The following is a 19,348-nucleotide window of genomic DNA, read 5'->3' as shown; positions in this document are numbered from 1 at the left end:
ATTTTTTTTTTAATAAAAAAATTGCAGCCAAATTCATGTCCTCATATGATCCTCCTTGATCAGAAATTTCATATTGCAGTCTCTTATCACCCTGTAGGCCTAAAACAGCACCAGGTAGATGATACCTTATATGGTACCAATCTTGCTACCATGCTTCAGGGGGAAGTTTTAATACAAGGCTGTTTATTGCTAAGGGAAAAAGCTGAGCTGGAAAAATCCATTTTCTCACAAGTATATCTCAGTAGCATTGAACCCCACTTAGGTGACAGTGTGTGTGTGTGTGTGTGTGTGTGTGTGTAAATAATTTCACCAACGGTGGAAGATATTCACCCCACTCCAATATTCCAAAACGTTCTTCATAATAACTTCATAACAGCTTAAATGAAAACCACACATGCAAGTTGCAGGAGGGGGGAAATCCACTGGAAAGAAAATGTGACAGAGTTCTTTACATTACTTGTAAGTAAGGAAAACATAGCAGAATCAAGTTTTGCATCCTTGTGATGTTTTCTCCAGAGCTCTGCTGCTATGAGCAGACAGGTGCTGTCCCTAAATCTAATTGAGGGCAAAGAACGTACAGTTGAAAATTCTCTGAGATAAAAAGCAGGAAACACCAGCTGCTTTTTAATTTTAAAGGAAATTATAACTAATTGAAATACTTTATTGTCACTTGTACAACTTGTATACAGTGAGATTATACGAGCACCCCCGCTCAGCTCTCTTAGTCTTAATTCCCCTCGTTTACTGACACACACTCCATGTCTCATGATGTATCATGCCCGTTTGCCTTTCACCTGTGATGAGACTGTCTCCTATATCTGCCACCTACTTTTCACAGGCCTGCCCAGTTTCCAGCCAATTAATACTAGTTTATTCTTGACATTTACATGAGTTTATTGGAATAACAGCTGAACTGTCAAATCATATTTAAAATGCAAATCCTTTTAATTACAAGCTATATTACAGCCCTTGCTCTTTCTGACAAAACCCTTGTTCATTTCTATAGTTATTCATTTCCATGCACTGTAATTTAATTCACTCAATAACTTTTAATCAAAATGTTGGTTGTAAGGAAACAGAAACACCTCCCTCCTTTCCAGAGCAGGTTAACAGGATCTACTTGTACAGTTTTCAGAATAATTTTCTTTCGTATTAACATAGGTCTGTCTGCAGAGGCCAATTTTACTCTTAAGAATTCTAATGAAATTAATCAAGGGAATTAAAATGCAAATTGCTACTGGAAAGCGAATGTGACCTTTTGGCAAGCAGACGCTACAAACTGCTCTCTGCTTGTACAAAGAATTAATAGAGGAAGTTGATCCTTGCTTGATGGGGAACCACTGAAAATCCTAACATTCACATACAGTCCTAAGCTGCCATTTGTCCTATTTGGGGGGAAAACATAAAAAACATAAACATATGGAGAAGGGGGGAAAAACCAGTTATGGAACATTACAGTACATAAAGGATATATAGGTAGCCTTCAGATAAGCATACAGGTTTGAAATTCATGTTTCTCTTGTTGTCCACCATGGCTTCTGGCTGGGTTGAATATTGAGCACATATGAATATTTAACCAGTGAAGTAGTTCTGTGGGATGCCTTTCACACCCAGTCCTGTTATCTGCCAGAGAACAAGAAATAAGTCATGGATTGCTAGCTAAGGCACTTAGAGGGGGTGCTGTAAGTGTCACTGCAGGCTACATCCCAAACTTTCTAAACTGGGAGTTAAAGAGAGAGTTTGTGTGTCTGTGTGTTTCTTCAGGCTGGTGGGAGAGGGGGCTGGGGAGTAGTCCATCACCAGGACATGATTTTATCATCTGATCTGTCACTGCATGCACTGATCCGTAGCTTGGCCTATCCATTCGTGCCACATTTGGCAGGCAGATATGAATCACCAGTCACTGCTTAGAGCAGGAGGTTTTTAGGAAATACGAAAATCAAGGTGTTATAAGGGGAAAAAACCTGCTCCTTTTCCCTTGTGGGGTACCCAAGAGCCCGTATAGAGTCCTTATGTAGGTTCCCTATTGGTAGGAAAAAATAACAGAGGCCATCCAGAGAATATTGAGAAGCAAAGCAGCTAGTAAGCCTGATCTTTATTAAACTGTTGCAACGGGGTACTCAACACAGGAGGGAGGGAGGAACCCAGAACAATGGTGTGCAAGCCCTTACATAGACCTGTAGCTCAAGGCCACCCCACTGAAACATCATACATACATCACAGAAGGAGGCGGTCGACAGCAGAGGAGGCGGTCTACAGCAGAAATTCTGTCTGCCAGATACCTGATAATGGTGACTCATTGCATTTTCTGGGCAGTCTGGCCATTCTTTTGTGGTGGTAAATACTCACTTCCTGAATCTCATATGCATAATGATAGTGTGCTCAGCTTAACAGATACTTGCCAGACTGTATTAGAAAAGGGAGGTGTAAGCCCCTGAAGTCCAAAGACAATGAGAAAGCTTTTTCAATTTCCTTCCTCCTTGCAGAGAAATATTTGAGTTCAATTTGGGAGAGTCAACATGGTTTCAGGACTGTTTTCGTGTACAGTTTCAGACATGTGGCTTATATATTTATGTATGTGTCTGCCTGGTACATTTATCAACATCTTAGACCTTATAATTCTCATAACAATGGCAAACTGCTAGACTGTCAGCTGCTCCATTGGGTTCACCTAGGCCTCAGGCTAGGTACAGGTGAACTGCCAAAGCCTTGTTAGTGTGCATGCGCGCGCACACGCACACACACGTACGTGTCATAGCAGCAGTGAGCAGTCTGGAGTCTGGAGCCCAGACAAAGTGGCTATTAGAAGCTCATCTAGGACGCTAGATATTCCTGGAGACAGGAAGGCAACTGTGGACAACTACAGAAAATAAGACAGAGCACAGAAAAAAGGACAGAGTCCCAATTCCTTCTGAGTGAACTGTCAACACAAATGCCTAAGAAATTTTGAAAATTCAAGCCACACCATGTTGACTATCATAAACTCTGCTGGGCCAGGAGAAGGAGATTTCAACACCCACCTTTCTGCAATTTTACAAACTAATTTTACATTATTTGCATTCTGCTGAGTGAATGTTACGCTTGGTTTATTTTACAAAGCTCAAATTGTTTACCTTGAAAATTTCCCCAGCCTGGGGTTCCTTGGCTAATGCATCGCTATGCAGTCCATCGTAGGCCGAAGTGACATACATTTCTGAATAGTCTTTCCCTCCAAAGCAACAAGATGTGATCCTGGAAGCAGGCATCTTGACAGTCTGAATTCTTTTTCCTGCGTGAAAGTAGTTGAAAGGACAACCAAAAGAAAAGTATGGGGTGGGGGGGACATAACAAGTCAATTGTTACTCAATGCCGATCACCTACTTCCTTATTATGCTAAATGTGTAACATGCAGGTATATATCCATTTTTTATTTCATTAAAAAATGGGTCAAGGAGCTCTGATTTTTACTGGAACCCTAAAATCCCTTCCCTCACTGACAGTGACTGGAAAACACACAAACAAACAAACAAAACACACATGCATGGCTGGTATTCTGAGGCATATATCAAACATTCAAATAATTAGCATAGGGTCCTGAGGTTTAAAAGGGACAGCCACATGGTTAGCCCAAATAGCACTCATTGTAGCTGCTTTGCAGTAATATTGTGATATCAGTAATATTGTGATATCCAATTATCTCTTGATAAACCAAAGAATGTATAACTCAGGAGCAATTCACTCATTATGCTTTAGCATGGACATACAGCATACATGTTAAAAGGGTGAACATACAGGAGACACAACTATGTTTTTGAAAGCCCTGTGCACTGGTATGAAATAGTTTTTTATGTGCGGGTGACAGGTATTGGCCATTTGTTAGGGTTCACTGTTGGGTGACATCCTTTAAAAAAACCACATATATTTGCCTCTCATAGTCTGTAGACTCGTCTTGACTCAGCTCACTCCAGCAGAAGGTGAACTAATGACCCCAAAACGGCAGAGAATCTCCCTTGCGTTTAATCCAGACAAGTATTTCCAGACATTTAATGATGCCTGTAAATATTTAAAGAGGTCACTAAACTGGAGTTAGTCAAATAAAAGTGCTCCATTTGTGATCTCTTCTATCTCTACCTCCCCCCCCCCCCGCCCTTTGGGGATCAAAAATGCAGAGTCCTCATTAATTGTTTACCTGCTTCAGGGTCAATGCGGATCACTCGTCCACCATCAATACAGGCCACCCAGAGTTTCCCTTCTCTATCGATGCACATCCCATCAGGCATCGCCTCCTCTTTCTCCAGCTTGTACACAGGCCTGCAACTGCAACAATCTGCATAAAGAATAAGGCAATCAGCATTCAAGTGCTTATTTTTATGCAGACTGTACTGTCTGTTGTGCTTTTCAAATTTTCCACATTTTAGAAACAATGCAAATTGCAAAAAAAAAGTTATGGAGCTTGCTTGGGGTGTGTGCATGCGCGCACACTCAATTTCACAGTGAGTACTGGCCAAGTCTTTGAATGCCTGTGGTCCTGCTCCCAGCCTTGAACGGCATGTTCAATGATCAGGGACATTCCGTTTCAGAGGTCCAGAGAGCCCTCAGCCACTTCCATATTTTGAGGGCCCTAAGGCATAATAAAAACTTTAAAATGATGGCACACGAAAACAAAATAGGGCGTGCACAAAAGGAGTGAGACATCATTAAATATGACAAAATATCAGTGAACAACAACAACAAAAATGTTTTGGTTTTAACCAAATCACATCTCTCATTTGCTTAAAGCTGAGAGCGTGTCATATTTCCGTCTGCTGCAGATAGGAACAAGTTGAGATGAGAATCAAATGCCAAAAAATTTGATTTTCATGCTGAGTTGGATTTTAAGACACTAACACATCCTTAGCACTTTACTGTTGCTTCCCAGGGCCAAAAACAGATGTGTGTGTTTATGAGAAATAAACACCTGTCTGTTCAATATATAGTTGTTTTCTGTTATTAAGTAAAGAAAAATGCAATATGTGACAATATGGCATATAATGGAAAGAAAAGGAAAAGTCTGTAATAGGGGTGGCACCCTCCTCCAGAGTTTGGACTCCAACCAGCATAGCCAATCGTCAGGGATGATGGGAGTTGTAGTCCAACAATATCTGCAAGGCTTCACATTGGCTACCCCAAAGGATAGGGTTGCCTACCAATCTACTACCAAGTATTTCTTTAGCTGTTGCAATAAACAGTTTGATGAAGAATGTTACCAATCATTCCTGTTCGCATGTCATAGTCGAAGGCTTGCACGGCATAGGCCAGGCTATCGATGTAAAAGAAGGTCCTGTGATCAAGTGACCAATCCAGCCCATTGGAGATGTCCACCTTCTCTAACTGCTTCATGACACCACAACCAGGGATAAGAGTATAAAGAGCCCCCTGCTGCCTTGCTCTGACTCCAGGTGCTGTCTCTTCGGCCATAGTACCTAGGGGGTGGTCAGCAGAGGCACAGGTCAGGTAATTCTCTACTGAAGGGCCTCTTTAAAATGCACAAATAGCACTGATCCCACCCAAAGGGCAATCACTTGACTAGTCCCACAACACCACCTGTCTAATGATCTCCTAGCTTTCCTAGCAGCCTTTAGTGAGGAAGAGTGCAATCCTACGTTTGCTCAGGCGTAAGTCCCATTGTGTACGATGGGACTCACTCAAGTGCGTTGAAGATTGCAGCCATATATATATATATATATATATATATATATATATATATATATATATATGCAGGTTTTGGTGTCTTCGGGTGTCTTCCCGTGTAAGAGTTGGGGTGTCTAGGCGACGTTTCGACGAGGTCTCACTCGTCATCTTCAGGCTGGTGCTTTCGGCTTCTTGTTACTGGAACAGAGCAGGATCTCAGTGTTTGAGTTCCTATAAATACTGTTGAGGGGGTGTGGTGTATAGCCTCCAACGTTCTGGGCAGAGAGGAAGTTCCCAGGTTAGTGTGTCTTTTCTTCTTTTGTTCATTAATTACTTGAGGGATATCTTGAGTGATTTCTTGAGTGATATTCTGAGTACCACTTAGGAGGGTCATTAGGTGTGGATTAGTTGCTAAAGCTTTCGTGTCTTGACCTCTTGACCTTGTGAAGAGTTTTTTCTGAGAAGATGGCTGTACTGCACTTAGTTGTGCTCTGGCTTGGCTTCGTGTATAGGGGCGAGCTGTGGTTTTGTGCCCTGTGCCAGCCAGATCTGTGTAGGGATTGCAGGGGGGTGCAGCATCCCTACACATCCCCCTGCAATCCCTACACAGATCTGGCTGGCACAGGGCACAAAACCACAGCTCGCCCCTATACACGAAGCCAAGCCAGAGCACAACTAAGTGCAGTACAGCCATCTTCTCAGAAAAAACTCTTCACAAGGTCAAGAGGTCAAGACACGAAAGCTTTAGCAACTAATCCACACCTAATGACCCTCCTAAGTGGTACTCAGAATATCACTCAAGAAATCACTCAAGATATCCCTCAAGTAATTAATGAACAAAAGAAGAAAAGACACACTAACCTGGGAACTTCCTCTCTGCCCAGAACGTTGGAGGCTATACACCACACCCCCTCAACAGTATTTATAGGAACTCAAACACTGAGATCCTGCTCTGTTCCAGTAACAAGAAGCCGAAAGCACCAGCCTGAAGATGACGAGTGAGACCTCGTCGAAACGTCGCCTAGACACCCCAACTCTTACACGGGAAGACACCCGAAGACACCAAAACCTGCATTCCTGTACCCGTGAAAATCTACGAAAGCATATATATATATATATATATATATATATATATATATATATATATGTAGGTTTTGGTGTCTTCGGGTGTCTTCCCGTGTAAGAGTTGGGGTGTCTAGGCGACGTTTCGACGAGGTCTCACTCGTCATCTTCAGGCTGGTGCTTTCGGCTTCTTGTTACTAGAACAGAGCCGAAAGCACCAGCCTGAAGATGACGAGTGAGACCTCGTCGAAACGTCGCCTAGACACCCCAACTCTTACACGGGAAGACACCCGAAGACACCAAAACCTGCATTCCTGTACCCGTGAAAATCTACGAAAGCATATATATATATATATATATATATATATATATATATATATATATGTAGGTTTTGGTGTCTTCGGGTGTCTTCCCGTGTAAGAGTTGGGGTGTCTAGGCGACGTTTCGACGAGGTCTCACTCGTCATCTTCAGGCTGGTGCTTTCGGCTTCTTGTTACTAGAACAGAGCCGAAAGCACCAGCCTGAAGATGACGAGTGAGACCTCGTCGAAACGTCGCCTAGACACCCCAACTCTTACACGGGAAGACACCCGAAGACACCAAAACCTACATTCCTGTACCCGTGAAAATCTACGAAAGCATATATATATATATATACACACACACAGCCCTCAACACACATCATACATCATGCAATGGAAGCGGCTCCATTGCATGAAGCACCAACCTCACAGTGCCCTCAGCCACCTCCCCGCCTGCCAGTCTTCTTACTTACTGATATTCCAGGAGGTTAAGTAGCTTAAATCTGTTAATTTCAATGCATCTCTTCTGAGCATGACTAACGCTGGATTTCTAGCCTTTACTATGAACATTAAAATTTACACCAAACAATTAAAAAATTAAAAACCCTGCCAATTTAGCTGAAACAAAAGATAGGCTCCCTGGTCTTTTATTTTTAATTAGCTACTTTCTAGACCTGTGGTGAGAGGTTGAATTATAGTAATACATCATGTGTTTTAGTTAAAGCGTATACAGTTTCACATTTGCAATTTTAAAAACAAACAAACCTGAGGAATACTATTTTACTTTTAAACTTTGATCAGAAAATGATTTTTCATTCTCATTAGCAGTTTGAAAAGATGTTTACTGCCTCTATATTTCAGTCACTTGTCCAGTTGCCTCTGAAGAATAGAGAAACTGATGCACCTCTTCCAATAGTCTGGGATGGTTTTACTGGTAAACGGATAATCGTTTGGATTTGTTTCTATCACTGGCTCTTTTAGTATACTGAAATTGGCTCTAATAAAAATTAATATGGAGACTGTCATTAAAATGCAGGGAATTGTTACATAAACCTCAATTATTTGAAAGTCATTACATCTACATTCATGATCTCTCTCCATAAATGAGTGGAAGTAACCCTATATAAATAGGCCAAAATCCACAGGAGGCCAGTACTTTTTATTTGGCTCAACCAAAAATAGTTAATAATAATAATAATAATTTATTATTTATACCCTGCCCATCTGGCTGAGTTTCCCCAGCCACTCTGGGCGGCTTCCAATCAAGCGTTAAAAACAATACAGCATTAAATATTAAAAACTTCCCTAAACAAGTTAGCAAGCTTTCAACTTCTCAGACTGGATACTACTCTGTTGTTTATTTTACATATATATTATGGATATTATCATACTTCTAATTCAATATTTTTTTTTGCTGCTTGGGCAATTTTGATTGTTGCCATCAAGAATTTGCATACTTGGGTGTAATCCTGGTCATTATACTGTGTGCAGAATTGACTATTATTGTTATTTCTTAAATTTGTATACCACCCTATGTCACCCCTGCTACTATAGTACTACTATAATGCAATATTTTAGAGACCATTATTGTATACACAAATGTATTAATATAGATTAATCAGTTTCATGAATTTTTAGACACATTCCAACTCATTAGGGTTATCTAAACTGAGCTCAGCATACAATTGCATTCAGATCAAATATATACCTGCATAAAAAGAACCCCTTGGGTCTACTTTTCCATCATTGAATCGGTTGTTTGGTTTATCCTGTTCCACTTCAGAAATATCAGTGACTATTTGATCTTCCCAGTTCAAGAAAGCAAACTTTCTTCCTAAAGCGATCACGTAGCCACCACACTTGCGAAGGGCTACTGAGCCAACACGAGCGTCTGCAGGCAGGGAAAGAACGGACAAGTTTACAAACCAGGGCAAAATACATTGAGCACCCTTGATGAAGAAGTGCTCCCATGAAGAAATGAAGCTTGTTTGGGGAATAGTCACTGTGGGCCTCTCCAGAAGCTTTGGGCCACAACTCCCATCCCTGCAGCATGTGATTGGAGACAATGGAGCAATAAACTCCATGTCACGGTCGCAGTAACTCTGCATTAGTGATGGATTTGTACTGCACCATTCATATATCATACCACTCCAGTAGTTGTTATGCTTCCTCTGTGTTATTGCATTATTGCTATTTGCAGGGGCATTCTTGTACTGTTGCGCAACGGGACTTGAGGAAGTTACGCTTCTGAGCACAACTCAAAGTGTTGGTGTTGACCTTTAAAGCTCTAAATGGCCTCGGCCCAGTATACCTGAAGGAGCGTATCCACCCCCATCGTTCAGCCCGGACACTGAGATCCAGCGCTGAGGGCCTTCTGGCAGTTCCCTCATTGCGAGAAGCCAACTTACAGGGAACCAGGCAGAGGGCCTTCTCGGTAGTGGCACCTTCCCTGTGGAACACCCTCCCACCAGATGTCAAAGAGAACAACAACTACCAGGCTTTTAGAAGACATCTGAAGGCAGCCCTGTTTCGGGAAGCTTTTAATGTTTGATGTTTGATTGTGTTTTTAATATTCTGTTGGGAGCCGCCCAGAGTGGCTGGGGAAACCCAGACAGATGGGCGGGGTATAAATAATAAATTATTATCATTACTATTATTATTAATAATAATAATAATAATAATAATTTTTTATTTATACCCCGCCCTCCCCAGCCAAGGCCGGGCTCAGAGCGGCTTACAAGCAATAATAAAAACAAGATGAGTGATTACAACTTAAAAACAAAAATAAAATACAACATTAAAATAATGGAACATTAAAATATTAAAATGGAGCCTCATTGCAGGAGAAGGAAAAGAAAAAAGAAAAAGGGGGCGGAGGGAATCAAATTGGCTCCAATCCAAAGGCCAGGCGGAACAACTCTGTCTTACAGGCCCTGCGGAAAGAGATCAGATCCTGCAGGGCCCTGGTCTCATGAGACAGAGCGTTCCACCAAGTTGGGGCCAGTGCTGAAAAGGCCCTGGCTCTGGTTGAAGCCAATCTAACTTCCTTAGGGCCTGGGACCACTAGGGTGTTGTTATTTATGGACCTTGAGGCTCTCCGTGGGGCATACCAGGCGAGGCGGTCCCGTAGGTACGAGGGTCCTAGGCCGTGAAGGGCTTTAAAGGTCAAAAGCAGCACCTTAAATCTGACCCTGTACTCCACCGGGAGCCAGTGCAGCTTGAAAAGCACTGGATGAATATGCTCCCATGGCAGAGACCCTGTGAGGAGCCTCGCTGCAGCATTCTGTACCCGCTGGAGTTTCTGGGACAGCTTCAAGGGCAGCCCCGCGTAGAGCGAGTTACAGTAGTCAAGCCTGGAGATGACTGTCGCATGGATCACTGTGGCCAGGTCGGGGCGGGAAAGGTAAGGGACCAACTGCTTGATGCGGCGAAGGTGGAAAAATGTCGCCTTGGCTGTTGCTGTGACTTGCGCCTCCATGGAAAGGGAGGCGTCAAGGATTACACCCAAACTCTTAACGGAAGGCAATGGCACTAATTGGGCCCCCGCAAGAGAAGGGAGTTGGTCCCTCATCCCCATGCTATCCCGACCTAGCCATAGGACCTCTGTCTTCGAAGGATTTAGTTTCAATCGGCTCCCACGAAACCATCCAGCCACAGCTTCCAAGCATCTGGTCAGTTACTAGACCAGATGTTACTACAAGATGTGCACTGACTGGAAACAAAGTGGTAGGCTGCCTACCCAAAACATTTGCAGGCACACACGGTATTGAGAGCACAATCACATATAATTGTCCCAATATCATCATGAGCACAATGCAAAATAAAGAGGCTGCATTACCTTACCCCCACTCCAGGGCTTTCCAGCTTATAGCACAAGGCCAAAGCAAGACTACTTAACCCCTTTCCCATCTCTCTGATGAAATCTATTCCGCCATCCAAATGGGGTTTTTTGGGGGGGTTGTCCTACTTCTGTTGTGCTACAGCACAAGAGTGCCCCTTCGGAGGGCAATAATGTGGTAACACTGAGGAAAGATCGCAAAACAACATGGGTCTGAAGGGGGCCTGCATCTGCCTCGCTCTCACAATCCTTGGCTGAGAAAGTCATGCCTCAGGACTTTTCTTCCAGGCCAAAACAATTCCACAAAATAAAATGAAAAACACTATTTCCTTACCCACAGAGACACACTGAACTTCGTTGGTGACTGAGTTCCAGCGGCAAACTTTCTGTGAATTGATGTCTACGTATACAAGGGAATTCTCCCTTTCTTCCCACGTAGGGCACTCCCCCATCCTGTTCTTCTGCTTCACAACAGTCTCGATTTTAATAGAAGACATGATGATCTGTGGCAAAGAAAACAGACCGTGTACATACTATAAAGCACATTCTTGCCCTCAGAGAATTCTGGGCACTGTAGTTCGTTAAACGTTGCTGGGAATTGTAACTTTGCAAGCGGTAAACTACAGTGCCCAGAATTCTTTTAGGGAAAGATATTCTCTCTCATATATATGAATATATAATATATTCAAATACTGTGGTTTGCCTCTCCCTTTCTTGTTTCTGTACACGATTAAAAACTAATCCTAAAAGTAATCAAACTAATTTAGATATTCATTTCGAAATGAAATAGGGTATTATGCTGATTTAAAGTACTTACCAGCAATGACGAGTGTCACCCAAGAATTCTCCGCTAAAGGCAGTTTTATTTCTTGCTCAAACAGGAAAGGTTGCAGCAAGCGATCAAAGAAGGCGGACAGAGGTTGAACCCTGATCTCTGTTTACTTACAGCTTTTCATAAAATCATAGAACTGTAGAGTTGGAAGGGACCATGAGGATTATCTAATTCAATCCCCTGCAATGCAGGAATTTTTTGCCCAAAGTGGGGGCACAGACATTTTATATTCATACAGATTAGACATGCAAGACACCCAATGATAAAGCCTTACTCCCAGCTTAACCACAAAGACGGATGTTTCCAACCTCAGTTAGCTAGGCATTTTCCTGTTTATACCCATGTTTTAAAGGTCATGCCCTTGCACGCTCTTAAAACTTTCCTTTACACACCCCTTGTGTCTTCCACTTTCTCTTTCCCCGTCTTAAGCTTGCATTTCAGCATGATTACAAAGAGGATACATGATTATGGTGTCAACCTGCAACAAGATGGTGTCTTGCTTCAGTTATAACAAAGATGGAGGTGGTCGTGCTTTGGTTACAACACTAGTGAGTTATGAGAATGATCTTTGTCAATGACGCTAACAAATGTTTTGTTATGAAAAGCTTAAATTAAATATTAATAAATTAAGGGAGCTGGGCATGTTTAGCCTGGAGAAGAGGAGGTTAAGGGGTGATATGATAGCCATGTTCAAATATATAAAAGGATGTCACATAGAGGAGGGAGAAAGGTTGTTTTCTGCTGCTCCAGAGAAGCGGACACGGAGCAATGGATCCAAACTACAAGAAAGAAGATTCCACCTAAACATTAGGAAGAACTTCCTGACAGTAAGAGCTGTTCGACAGTGGAATTTGCTGCCAAGGAGTGTGGTAGAGTCTCCTTCTTTGGAGGTCTTTAAGCAGAGGCTTGACAATCATATGTCAGGAGTGCTCTGATGGTGTTTCCTGCTTGGCAGGGGGTTGGACTCGATGGCCCTTGTGGTCTCTTCCAACTCTATGATTCTATGATTCTAAATAGAATGAAAAAATGCTAAAACTGATAAACAAATGAGGGGGTTTTCAAATAAGATATGCTGTTATTTATTTTATAGAGATTCCAGATATTATATTTTAAAAAATATATTTAAAATGGTATTAAAAAATTAAATGGTATTAAAAAATTAAAAATGGCATTAAAAATTCCCTCCGTCCTCCCTGGCACACCCTTTCACCTCACAAACACTCACATTCTCTCTCTCTCTCTCTCTCTCTCTCTCTCTCTCTCTCTCACACACACACACACACACACACACACACACACACACACATAAATTCACATAGACATAGTCATTGCCCAGCTGTTTCGCCATGAGGTGGACAATAAAGTTATGCTGGGGCAGGTGTGGAGATTAACAACATGGGAACAGCTATCTTGGGTGGTTCAGGAGCCCCGGAAGCTTCCAACATCATTCCTGATGCAGCCCCAAAACCAACTGCTGTCCCTGAGCTGCTTTGCAACATGGGATGGGAATATTACTATTCCCACCCCTGGCCACTCGATGGCTGATCCACTGGCAGTGGAGGGAGGTGGGCAGGGCTTGACTTGGCTGCTCCTAGCCCACCTTTGTCCTAATTTTTTATTTTTATTTTTGCACTGTGTGCTTTTGAGCACCTTATTTTCAACCCATGCCCATGCAAAAAAGTCCTTGTGAAATGGTAATTTCCATGCCAAATCATCAAACAGGGATTGCATCACAGACACCTGTCTGCCACATTCTGCTTTATTTTTTTATCTCCCTTCAGTTAGGCAAGAACTGGTGGGGATGAAGGTACCCTAGTACCTCAATGTAGAATAGTAGCCGGGGATTAGCAATTACCCATGTGCAGAATAACGTTGCTTTTCTCAATGCTTGTGGATGGCCTTGGCTTGGAAAAGAGAATGCCAATATATTCTCGGAGAACCTCTTAGTGCCTTTCAGGCAACAGGAAAGGCAAGAAGCAGTGAATTAAGGTATCGAGCTATGAAGGAAACCCAAAAACAATGTTCAGCACATGACCGTGTTTTTGCTCAACCCCTGCTTAAATTGAAGCAGCTCCTTAAACTGACTCATTGTGTTCTGACACCTGCACTCCCAAGTTTACTATAGATACATGAATTTTTTAAATGGCCAGCCTACTCAAATCAACTTAAAATATAATTAAAAAGATGCAACAGCTGATCTTATCTGCGCTTGGAAGTCTGCTGATAGCGTTTTAGAGTGAGTCAGCAGTCACATGAATCCAGAGGCATGGCATAACTCCAGAGGCTTTTCACAATAGCCTGTTCCATAATGCCAGCCATGGGATACAGCTGAGCAGTCCCCAAGTGAATAACATTTTCCTGAAGGGAAACATTGGCTGAGGTGGGCTTCAGAAGGGAGGTGAAGGCCTCAAGGAGATCACTAAGCATTCACAGTTAGCCCAGTTGGTATGTCATGGTAAACCATGGTTGATGGGTTACTGTAAATGTGCCAAAACTGCTTGCAGTTCCTTGCCACTAACACATAACAAACTATGATCCAAATTATGTCCAAATAGAGGCTTGGGGTTTGTTCTGCTCAAACAAAGCACAATTAATGAGCCTCAGCTTCACACCTTAGCTACAGAGTGAAACAAACCATGATGCCCAGTTTCTACTTATACTTTTCAAGTTTATACATTTAATTAGTTTTACAATCAATTTAACATTTCAAAGTTTGACTTCCTTCACCCTCTTTCTGCAGTTCCTTAAATTTATTTTTAAACAACTTCTGCATATCCAAATTCATTTAATTTGCTCATTTAATTATCTACTTTAAATATATACTCTCATGAAACTGCAGGTTATTACAATAATCCTGCTAATGTTTTTATCTGTTTGCAATTTATCTGTAAATATTCAAGAAACCATTTCCATTCGTTTATAAAAAGTTTGTTACCTTGATTTCTTATTCTTCCTTTAAGTTTTGCCATTTTTGCATATGTGGTTTGTTTCTCTGACATGCCAGCAGGGAAGAGCAAATTAGACAAGACTGGCTTATTCATAGTAAACCATGGTTTATTGTGACATGTAAAGGTCAACTATTCGAATTGATTTCTCACCAGGCATTCAGACACACACACAGAGACCCACATAACTCTGGTGGCAATCTGGACCCTCAGGAAGAAACTTTTTAATGTGTCGAGTACTCAGGGTTGCAATCCTGAAACCTGGATGTGCCTCTTTTAAAACTCATGATGCAATGGAAGAAAATACAACCATGTGCCCACTCAATCGCTTTGAGCAGCGGAACAAGCACTTCCAAAGATGTCACACAATACCCATTCCATACATGTAAGAACTTCATCATTTACTGTGGCAGCGAATACCCTTTGGAACTCTCTGCCTATTGAGATTAAGCAGGCGCCTTCACTGTACTCTTCTCCCCCTGGAGCCTGCTAAAAACATTCCTCTTTAGACAAGCCTACCCAGATGCTTAGAAAATTGAGATAATTTAAATCTGCTTTAGTATTTTAACTTTTGCATGTTTTATCTTTTGTAAACCACTTTGGGTTTTTTTATTTTTCAATCAAGCGGTGTATAAATTTTATGAAATAGAATAAACAAACAAATATCCCCCAACCCATTCCCACCATGATCCTTTGGCACAGTCCCTTTATGCACTTGCTTAATAGCGCTCCTGGAATCTCATTTATACAAGCAGGTAAGAGAAGTGGGCAAGCAACAGCACAGAGGGACAGAAGCAGTTCTCTCAGAGCTTTCCCAACTTTTCATGTTGGTGACACACATTTTAGACATGCATCATTTTGGAACACAGTAGTTCAGTTTTTCTAGCAAACCAGAGGTTAAACTAACCCTGGGAGGAGCGCAGGGAGCATTCGCATGACACACCTACACACTGCAGCCGACACACGAATGTGCCGCAACACACAGTCTGGAAAGCTCTTGAGTTATATCATTGCTGTGTGGTGACAGGTCATCTTTTTCTACCATCACATTTTACCAAGAACTTGTCCTCTACTCTCATGTACACACCACCACCAACGCTATACTGACAGCCTTGTGTAATGACATTACACATTTTGTGTAATGATTAAATTCTATTTGGAAATTAGTAATTGAACATTTACACATGTGTACAATAGGCTTCTTCAGTTCCTCCTGGTTTCCTAAGTGCAGTACCCATTGGCTCTTAATTACCCGTAATTTTCTTAGATTCTAATCCTATAACTCTGTTCCCATCTGCTGAATTATGAACTAAGGCAGTAATATTGCTCTGCAGGGAGTTCATACATACAAAAGGACCATAGTATATACCACTTTGAGGTTTTATTAAAATCAAGAGGTATATAAATGTTGCAAAATAAACAAACAATACAGCCTGTAGATAGCTGAAATTCACATTTCCAGCTCTGATATTTGCTCCAAATTATTATTTATTCTGTCTGATTTATTTCAGATCATTTGCCCCTTTGCGTCTATGTGGCTTTGACCACCTTCTTCCCAGGTAAGTAAAAATATCCAGTAGAATACTCACACCCAAGCTGTGCTTTTATAGCACACAATTTCCTCCAATGTATGCTGGAAACTACAGTTTACCCCTAACACAGTTACAATCTCAATTAAGAAAGCTAATCAGAAAGTAATACTGATCTTACCGTGCAGCGTTCAAAGCAGCCACTTTCTCAACTGAGGACGACCTGACTAATTTTTTGTGTTGTGCATGAACTAATATACTCTTATGTGACTCCAGGTTCCCAGCCCAAAGGGAAGAGAAAAATAGTTGTAGGGCGTTGTAGCTGCTCCTCCCAAGAAAGCTGTTGTGTTCTTGCCCAATCCTTTTCAAACCATACGAAACAGATCACAACTGCAAAGTCCAATAATCTTCTAATGAGAAAGCGTGGGGATGGGTGGTAGCTGTTTTTCCACCTGAGCAATGCAGAATGAAAAATCGAATGAAAACAATTTGAGATGGTCAAGAACAACAACTGATAGACCTTATTAAGGCAGCTGTGAAGATCACTGAGAACATGGTCTGAGCACCAAAGCTGAATTATTAGACAATTCAATAATTCTCTTTCACTACTAAAAGGCTATCCTCACCCAAGATGGACTTCTGCATGGAATTTAGAGGCCTCATTATGTTTGTTTGTTTATTCTTTCTAAATGAGAGAGTCAGTGTAGTGTAGTGGTTAGAGTGTTTGACTAGGCCTGGGAGACCTGGGTTCAAATCCATACTTGGACATGAAGTTCACTGGGTGTGACCTTGCATTAGCCGCTGCCTCTTAGCCTAACTTACCTCATAGGGCTGTTGTGGGAATTAAATGAGGAAGCAGAGAACCATGTACACCTCCTTGAGCTCCTTGGAGTAAAGGTGGGATATGGATGCAATAAATAAAATAATAAATTAATAATGTTGTGTGACTACCATACACCAGATCAATGGCTTGCAAATGATAGCCAATTTCTCATTTTTTGGTAGTGACTGACCACTGCATACATCCGTTAAAGAAATGGAGGGTACTCTTATACTAATTAACTAAAGCAGCATCACTTTTTAGAAGTGATATTAGTGATACACACCCACAAAGGGTTGACATTTGTCTGTTTTGTCCTGGACATGTCAGGATTCCAAGCACAACATGACCATCCGGGGGGATTTGTTTTAAATCGGAAACATGTCTGGGTTTTTGCAAACAGAACAAGGAAGTGCTCAACAACTTTGGTGTCCAGATTTTTCCTTCCTAAAATCAAATCATGCAGCATACTAGAGAGTGCAAATTTGTCTTTCCTTTTTGAGGGCAAATCTAATTCAATAGTGATAACACTCACCAGGTTCCTAGGATCCAAGTCAATTTATTTTCAGGGTGCCTGCATGGGAGTCGACTACAGCCGACTGGTCCACTGCCTGCCTGCCTGCAATCCAGTTTGGTTTGTGTGGGTGATAACAGCAGATCGTATTCAATATGCAAGACAGGAAAAACGAGGTGCAGTGTTTGTCAGCACCCAAAGGCTCCTAAGTCCTTCAGGAATGGACTTCCATATTCCTGCTGTTGTAACAAATGTCAGGATGGGAAAATCCCTTTCAAATACGTATAAATGTATCTTCCAATGGCTGTAGCACATGGAAGCACTAGAAAGTTGTCCCTCACTGCAGATGTATAAAAATGCAAAGAAAGCATCTAATTGCGAGGTTAAGAGAGAGATATGTTTTGTACACCTAAGATTACCATGAGCAAAATCCCGTTGAAAGTGGAATTTCCTGAAGGTCTGGAGCAGGGGTCTGCAACCCGCGGCTCCGGAGCCGCATGTGGCTCTTTTACACCTTTGCCACGGCTCCGGGGCGGATACTAGCGAGGGGAGGAGGCGCATTGTGCGCCCTGACACTCCCCACTGTGGCGGGCGCTGTACTGGCTGTGACGTCGCATGGGGGCAGTGCGTGCGTTAGTCACGCACCGTCCCGACGTCACCTTCCCGCCCGCCCATTATATTGTAAGGGGGATGTACGCTGGTCACTGCATTGAAAGGGGGCATGTACGCTGGTCACTGTTTTGAAGGGGAGTGAATAACACACACACACACACACACACACACACACACACACACACACACACACAAAGGTAACTTGTTAATTTAACATTTCTATGAGGAGGAGTAATTCTGAGGGGTCAAACAAAGAAATAATAATAAAAAGTGACAAAAAAGTTATTTGTATAATGACGAGTTTTGCGGCTCCCAGTTTTTTTTTTTCTTCGGAAACGGGTCCAAGTGGCTCTTTTTGTCTTAAAGGTTGCAGACCCCTGGTCTGGAGAAACTGGAATTAACAAAACAAAACAAAAACCTTTCATTCTAACAGAGGTTGTTGGTTTGGAAAGAAACTGCAACAATTCAACCATTTTTTAATTTTTTTTTTTAATTAAACCTATGTGTCCCACCTTGCTATGCTTACCCAAGAGTTAAAGCTACATTCCTAAACACATTTTCCTGAGAGCAAGTCCCGTTACTTAGTGGGGCTTACTTCTGAGTAGCCCCATATAGCATCGCTCTGCCAGCTGTGAAGAAAAGGTTGGAGGAGGACTCTTTCAAACCTACTTGTTTGATGCAGTTGTCATTTTTTGTTGGCTTGTTGCTTAAAGGTAAAGGGACACCTGACCATTAGGTCCAGTCGCGGACAACTCTGGGGTTGCGGCGCTCATCTTGCTTTACTGGCTGAGGAAGCCGGCGTACAGCTTCCAGGTCATGTGGCCAGCATAACTAAGCTGCTTCTGGCAGAGCAGAGTGGTGCTGTGGTCTAAACCACAGAGCCTAGGGCTTGCTGATCAGAAGGTCGGCGGTTTGAATCCCTGACAGGGTAAGCTCCTGTTGCTCAGTCCCTGCTCATGCCAACCTAGCAGTTCGAATGCACATCAAAGTGCAAGTACAGTGGGACCTCGGGTTAAGTACTTAATTCGTTCTGGAGGTCCATTTTTAACCTGAAAGTGTTCTTAACCTGAAGCATCACTTTAGCTAATGGGGCCTCCCGCTGCCCCCGTACCGCCAGAGCACGATTTCTGTTCTCATCCTGAAGCAAAGTTCTTAACCCGAGGTAATGTTTTTGGGTTAGCGGAGTTTGTAACCTGAAGTGTATGTAACCCGAGGTACTACTGTAGATAAATAGGTACCACTCTAG

General features: G+C 42.2%; 1 protein-coding gene across 3 annotated transcripts; it reads right to left on the bottom strand.

Moving 5' to 3' along the window:
* Positions 1 to 869: 869 nt before the first annotated feature.
* On the bottom strand, positions 870 to 17,616 carry LOC308588610 (regucalcin-like). Of its 3 annotated transcripts, XM_081197132.1 has the most exons (8): positions 17,512 to 17,616; positions 16,338 to 16,608; positions 11,185 to 11,353; positions 8,721 to 8,903; positions 5,226 to 5,441; positions 4,169 to 4,306; positions 3,114 to 3,268; positions 870 to 1,623 (listed from the first exon to the last, which is right to left on the bottom strand). In XM_081197132.1, exons 3-8 carry the CDS (start codon positions 11,345 to 11,347, stop codon positions 1,573 to 1,575), a joined length of 906 nt encoding a protein of 301 aa, XP_081053258.1. In that variant the 5' UTR covers positions 11,348 to 11,353; positions 16,338 to 16,608; positions 17,512 to 17,616; the 3' UTR covers positions 870 to 1,572. The 3 variants fall into 3 exon arrangements, with proteins under 3 accessions (XP_081053258.1, XP_081053260.1, XP_081053259.1); XM_081197134.1 differs by lacking the exons at positions 16,338 to 16,608; positions 17,512 to 17,616 and adding an exon at positions 14,618 to 14,636; XM_081197133.1 differs by lacking the exons at positions 16,338 to 16,608; positions 17,512 to 17,616 and adding an exon at positions 11,668 to 11,818.
* Positions 17,617 to 19,348: the final 1,732 nt, after the last annotated feature.

Source organism: Podarcis bocagei (genome assembly GCF_964188305.1).
Source record: "Podarcis bocagei genome assembly, chromosome: 6".
NCBI lineage: Eukaryota > Metazoa > Chordata > Lepidosauria > Squamata > Lacertidae > Podarcis > Podarcis bocagei.
This window is presented reverse-complemented; position numbering and strand designations above follow the sequence as displayed.

Coding starts and splice junctions, on each gene's coding strand:
- LOC308588610 (XM_081197132.1), bottom strand. CDS start 11,347: ATGTCTTCTATTAAAATCGAGACTGTTGTGAAGCAGAAGAACAGGATG. Junction 8,904..11,184: donor AGTTCAGTGTGTCTCTGTGG/GTAAGGAAATAG, acceptor CCCTGCCTGCAG/ACGCTCGTGTTGGCTCAGTA. Junction 4,307..5,225: donor CATGCGAACAGGAATGATTG/GTAACATTCTTC, acceptor TTCTTTATGCAG/ATTGTTGCAGTTGCAGGCCT.